Source organism: Sphaeroforma arctica, assembly GCF_001186125.1.
Source record: "Sphaeroforma arctica JP610 unplaced genomic scaffold supercont1.165, whole genome shotgun sequence".
In the NCBI taxonomy this organism is placed as follows: domain Eukaryota; class Ichthyosporea; order Ichthyophonida; genus Sphaeroforma; species Sphaeroforma arctica.
Genome location: NW_014040393.1, coordinates 97,220 through 103,853, shown reverse-complemented (window position 1 = coordinate 103,853; position 6,634 = coordinate 97,220). Strand labels below are relative to the sequence as shown.

At 43.9% G+C, this 6,634-nt stretch overlaps 1 protein-coding gene across 1 annotated transcript in view; it reads right to left on the bottom strand.

The window, feature by feature from the left end:
• SARC_03297 (hypothetical protein) overlaps positions 1-6,634 on the bottom strand; it is a gene marked incomplete at its 5' end in the record, with an annotated part of 14,927 nt that overhangs the window by 7,866 nt on the left and 427 nt on the right. Inside the window, 6 exons of the mRNA XM_014302919.1 lie at positions 2,783-2,886; positions 3,252-3,436; positions 3,697-3,839; positions 4,100-4,230; positions 4,497-4,576; positions 5,176-5,832. Of these exons, the coding sequence (XP_014158394.1) occupies positions 2,783-2,886; positions 3,252-3,436; positions 3,697-3,839; positions 4,100-4,230; positions 4,497-4,576; positions 5,176-5,832 (1,300 nt within the window). The remainder of the gene's footprint in view (positions 1-2,782; positions 2,887-3,251; positions 3,437-3,696; positions 3,840-4,099; positions 4,231-4,496; positions 4,577-5,175; positions 5,833-6,634) is intronic.

The following is a 6,634-nucleotide window of genomic DNA, read 5'->3' as shown; positions in this document are numbered from 1 at the left end:
GTTTGTGTGTGTGTGTGTATGTATGTATGTATGTACGTATGTCTGTATGTCTGTATGTCTGTATGTGCGTGTGTTTGTGGGTATATATATATATATGAATTTGTACATATGTATGCCTATATATTAGTAAGTGATATGCATATGTATACAGTATAATTACGTGTGATATATAAAAGTGTTTTAAAGTATATACTTTGTTCTGCTTAGATCCTATGTTCCCTTCCGGGTGCTTGTGGGAAGTTAATTAGTATATCGGCTCCTCTTTGTTGCATTTTAATTTTTCGAGGTAGTGGTTGCTTGTCGTGTTAGCCATGTGGGTCTTCTTAGTACGCAACCTTTTTGGTAATTATGTTTGTATCTGGAAAACGCTCTGCACCACTACATATAGCAGTCGATCTGCACCCCGTTCTCAATATAATTGCAAACCACGAATACCGTATATGGCGAACAATACTATACGAGGTTCTGAATCGTTTAGGTCTTGCGCATGGCTATTTCTTCAAGATGATAGCATTTCTATACACAGAAACGTTTATTTACGTACTTACGACACAGTCTAGATAAAACATAATAAATGTTTGTTGATCCGACCATGAGGTTGTACTCAACACATTTGTTGATTGCGTTGTTGACTTTGCAAGAATCCGTATGCTGAACCTGACCAATCGAGCTTGCGCGTATGCCACATATGTCCATGCTCCCAGCCGTTTAAATATATGTTGAAACAGCGAAACGAATGGTTTACTACAATTACGACTAAGCTTCAAGAGCTAATCTTATAAATTTCACTCGACATGTATGGTAATTTATTCACCTCTATGTGCCCACTTGAGTGGACCTGAGATGGAACCGCCTGAGTTCACCAAAATATGTTGACCCAGTTGCGGCTATGGCTATGTTTCTCTGTTCAGGTTCACCTGATGAGTTCTGTCATAGCGTCCACAGTCTGAGTACTATATCCAAATCACACTATTTCCAATGTGTACGAATGGAGGTGTCATTGATCTTGCCAAATATGGATTTTCTTTTTCTTGTGCGTAATACAGTCTTCCTCATGTGGGGGATGTGTGTACGTGATGGAAGCTCGAGGGAAGGAGTATACTGGCACCCGCGCGTTGAGTGATGACTCTATCGCTAGTAACAGCAACAGCCTAACAAACTTGAAAACATCAAGATTGTTGGTCGGCTAGCGAATACATTCTAGTCGTTCTTCCATTGTGCGTGTCTCGTTTTGAGGTCAGCATCCTTCGTCGCAACAATGTGCAGTCACAGCTTCTGCGCATTGCAGCAAACATGCCACTACAAGACTACAAGATCCGAGACATGCGATTCCTGGTATCACAACCATGAGCACCTCCTTTGAAAATATGAGTGGCAGTGCGTTTCGCAGTGGAGTTTTACTTGGCTCAGAGCACGCACAGTCGTGCTAGAAGTAGCATGACAAAGCCCCTACTCTTCCAGCTCAGCTAGCTTCCTGTATGTAGTGATCGATGAGTAATCAGTCCCAGAGCCTTGCATGTGTGGACTCATCCATGAAGATACATTTGCTTGGATTTTGTATGAGATATACAATGCACCCCTGGCGGTATTGGTTCATATAACACACCCTTTTGAGGAGGAGAGATTCTAACCCGTCTTGTGTACTGGCCTGGTATGTCGGTTTAAAACAACAGCAAGCTTTTGGTGGTATGCTGAACTCAGTCACCCGTGGATTAATTATGCATGATGCGGTTCCGGATGCAGTGATTTCATTATAGTCTACGTGTCACTTTCAGGCAAGGAGTATATATCTCCCACACTGAGACATCCCCCTCGGTGATTCCTGTGAGGATCCCCGTTTCTAGTCACTATACAGCCATTTGCTTACATCCAGACACCCAAGTGCTCAAACTGTTACAAAGCATATTTATTCTCTAAACGTTAAGTTTGGGGTAGTTTTCAGAGCCGTGTAAGCAAGCCCAGTATAGCCTAATAACGACCAAGCCAAAAAAGTACGCAGACATGCCACCCAAACTCAGTTAAAGTACGATACAGAGTCTACAGACCTCCCACCTTGCCAATACAACCCACTTCAATCCCATCCCCACCCCAATGAGTCAAAAACAGCAGAACTCGGCCCGAATCCCTACACCGACTGCACCCCTAAATTCAGACCAAGGGCAAATTGCCCTTTCCACAACTATTGCTACCACATAGCTGGATTGAACCAAGGAAGAAATGCTCAAAATTTCATCTCGATTGCACGAGCCATTACGTTGCAACGGTTGCTTGTCTGTGCGAGTAACACTCTAAATCTCTTAACTCAGTACCGAGCAATTCGTTCGACACTGTTGAATCCTATACGGCCCAACCCATCACGCCACACAACCGCCCTCAGATAAACGTGATCAATAGTGCCTAGCCCAGAACAATAGCGCACGCTTTGTAAATTGCCCCAACACAACCACAATCGACACCGACTGGGTCCATACCTAACCCATTTTGTGCGTATCAAGCAAAGTAACAAACTGACTGCATTCAGACACACTCAACTAAACTCCGATCCGACTCGACCACACCCGCCCAATAACGGAATATAACCGAGCATACGTCAACGAATACTCTCAAATAAACAGGCCATTCGGTCTGTGTGTTTACGTTTACGTTTACCTGGGCAGTTACTAGACTGCGCGATCTGCTGAAAGCACACAACTCACCGCATAATCTACTACCCGACAACCAACTAAACCAACCAAAGACCTGAACAATCTAGTTTCCCAAAAACCACCCAACCTTGGCATACATACCGTTTGAGCTTTGTGTTCTCCTGCACCAGAGCGTGATTGCGCTCTCGCAGCTGTGTGATCTGTGCGTCGCTGCTTGTGCGCTCCGCAAGGTGATCCACAACTGTGTCAATTAGGTATAAGGAGTGAGAAATAATTCAAACTAATTGAAATTAAATAAGAAGGCATGGTCCTGTATTATCGCGGTAGATTTCACTGTCAGCAGATGAGTGAGGGGTGAGTGCTGTTGCGCCTGCTTGCCGGTGTATTGTGCTAGATTAAAGATCATTTTATAAAAAACTCCCGGTTACATCAGCCTGAGATCGATGACACCGTCCTCGTATACAGGCCAGGTCAACCCTACGCAGAAATGAATATCAGATTATCCACGAACACTCCAACACAGCCGAGCCCATAAACCAAAAAATACCATCTTGAAACTACATACACCTGTACACACCACCGCCGGATAGCCACCCACCGACCTACCATGTTGGAGGATCACTGTTTTGCTGTGACTGACCCCTTTCGCGCGCTGTTGGGTCAATACGGGAACCAGCGCAGCCGCCTGAGCAAACAGCATATTGATCGTCTCTCGACGGCGCTTCTCGCTTGTTTTGTGGTGTATCCGACGATTGCCCACCTTGAGAACATCGTCCACGAAGCCCCGGGAGCTGTGGGTTTTTAAGGTTTAGGGTTTTATGTTAATGGGGAATGTCAGATGACGAAATAGAACTAGAAACCGACGGAAAGGTGGAGTCGTGACCGCTTGAGGATAGAACAGACCGAAAAGTATTGGTTATTTATAACCGCCGCGTATTATAATCGAGAAGTATCAATGCGCCATCTTACTATATGAATAAATAATATGTTATAAAGTTCAAGGCTTTACGGTTTGGGTGTGTTTGCAATTTTTCCTTCTCTTTACACACACCTTCCCTCGCCCTCCTGTATGGCCTGGTAATTACTTTTCACTTCAGGCAGTTGCAGCGGTGGTACTACGGGTGAGGTTGTGCCCCACATTGCATGCGGCAGTACTGGAGTTGTGAATGGGGTGGGCGCCAATTGGGGGGTGGTCTGTGCATGGGAAGCGGAAGATAGACAAGCGAATAATATTAGGCGTAAATAGTATGACAGTATCAAAGCATACCAGAAGGATAAAATTTGCTTTTGTACATACAAGCGTATATGTGGAGGAGTTGAAGCAGTCGATGCGAAGATCTACCCAATGCCCACATGACAATAGCATAACGTGTTATGAGTGGAAGGCATAGCCACGGAGTTGTATATGCCTCAATACGCACATATTTCTACAAATATGCATGTCATTCACATACCTGATTGGAGTGTGACCCGCTTTTGTATGTGCTGGATACCGGTATGGCTGGTTTTATTGGGGCCGGTACGCTCTGCCGCCTTTGCAGGAGCGGCGCTTTGTGCACCTGGTTCACACCAGCTAAAGGGACTCCTACAGTCAAATCAGTATGCAGAAGTTGTTTTAACTTGCAAATCTTACCTCTGTACCACCCTAGATCTTAGACATGTGTTCTATGTTTCCGTACATGTATCAATTCCCCATAGAGTAGTATACCGCTTTCATGCAACATACGACAACATACGCAGATCGCCAACGTCCATATGAAATTGTTGCGAGAGATACGAGAGAGACATAACGACAAAAGGTCAACCCACTACGAACATGCGGGCGAAGTATACGGATTGAGTCGTGCACACCTTGGACTGGTATTGGCATAGCGGGCGGGAGCATCGCCCCAAACACTGATGTGGGTACTGCAAACTGGTCCTGCTGTCGGCTGTATGTGCGTTCGCGTGGGATATGAAGATGAGCGTGCGTCGGAGGATAAGATGCAGTGATGTGACTATACAACGAAGTTAATCCTACAGCGCATGTATCTGGATATAAACATTATATAACCCTTGGTGTTAAGGTTTATACAAAAGTGCGGGTGCTCGAAAATGAACGGCTAGCTAGTAGTTGCTGGTAGTTGCCAGTAGTTGTGCCCGGCTGTTTTCATTGTGCTGTAGCTGAGGAATGATACGATCATATCAAAACAAATTTGATATTGCCTTGTGAATGGTGTCGTTGAATGGAGGTAGGTATATATACACACATATATGCCAATGCTATAGAAAGTAATATCCACAATTTTAACATGATAAAATTTCTCGACCGATGTGATCAAACCTGCATGTACAACAGTACACGTACGTTCTTACATATAGTCATGCTCTAACTTATAAAAATGAACTTCCTCATGGCTGCATGCATATGAAAATATCACTCTGGCTCAAAGCCCCGTTGGAAATTTCCAATAAGCAAACACTAAACTAGAGTACATAGGCACGGGTACATACATAATCACCCCAACCGCACCGTATGTACATCACATACGTAGGTTGTCGACCCGCCCCGTTGAGTAGTAATCCAAAGCCAAAGCTGGTATAATCAGTCGTTGGCGCATGGAATACACTCTCACTCACAGTGGCCCTGCTCTCTCGGTTTCTGGCCGCTTCTGCATCCCCCCAGGTCCCTGTTGCTGTGACATTGCGATGTGTCCCATTGACCACATAATTACTTTCCTGGCGCTGTGGGAGGTTTGCGCTGTGTGCAGTACTGTCGAACATCCCCTCAGTAGGAGCGGTTGCTGATGTGTACGTGGTAGGACCTGCACAGGTGTTCGCATCTTCTTTGCCTTTCGTGCCATGCTTGTTCGTAGTAGCGTGGATCATTGTCCCAGATCCTCCATTCATGCGCATACCTTCGTCGTCAATGCGCTCGCCACTGTTAGCCATATCCGCCGAACTGTTCTGGGTACTTGTACTATCCTCCTTGTGATTGGTTTTTGACATGTGCATACCCATATCCAGGTGATCGTTGGTGGAAGGGAACCCGGGCGTTGGCAGATGCATGCTTTGCATGTCTGTGAGTGGCGCCAACGCAGATGCGCCCAGAAAATTCATATCGGTATCAGAACTAAAGTTCAGATCACTGCTACTCAGAAAGTGAAAGGCCTCGGCAGGTGTCAGCATTGGAGTGAGTGCCGGTGTGCTGTAAGGAAACATTTGCGGTGGTATCAGAGGGTAGTAGGCTTTGCTACGTGCAGTGTACAGGTATCATTCTTATACTGATCGAGTTACAAAATACTGAATCATTTTGTGAGAAGATGTGAGATAATGTCTTTAGCATGCATATTTTAAGAAACGTTTACATGCAGAGGTGCTATGCATTCTTGCGCAGGACTTGAGCACAGTATAACATGCAAGACAATAGCACAGTAAATCGTACCTTCAGTAGAACAACCGAGATTGAAAAAAATACAACAAATACCAGACTACGATTATGATTGATACTGATGAATTCACCCGACGTATCATCTTCGCTTTCATTTTCTGTCGAGTAGAAAATGTGAGCAGCAAAAATAATCGCGTTGGACAGAGTGTGGTCATAAGTTGAAACACTATTTAGTTCACAGCCACTATTCCATTGTGCGAGACCACAGTACCCATTTACATAATTTACGAATAAATGCAAGGGTAGCCCAAGAGGAACACATAAGACTCACCTGAGGTTAAAATTGAGAAAGGAAAATCAACAAAACAATAAATTTTAGTGTCCATATTGGTTTCGAAGCTCATATTATATTTGGCAACAAATATACATATATCTTCACACGCAGACATACATACAAGTAAATCTATGTATATATATATATATATATATATATATGTGTGTGTGTGTGTGTGTGTGTATGTGTAGTATATATATTATGTAGTATATATATAATACTAACTAGTGTAGTAGATAGTATATATATATATATATATGTGTGTAGTATATATATATATATATA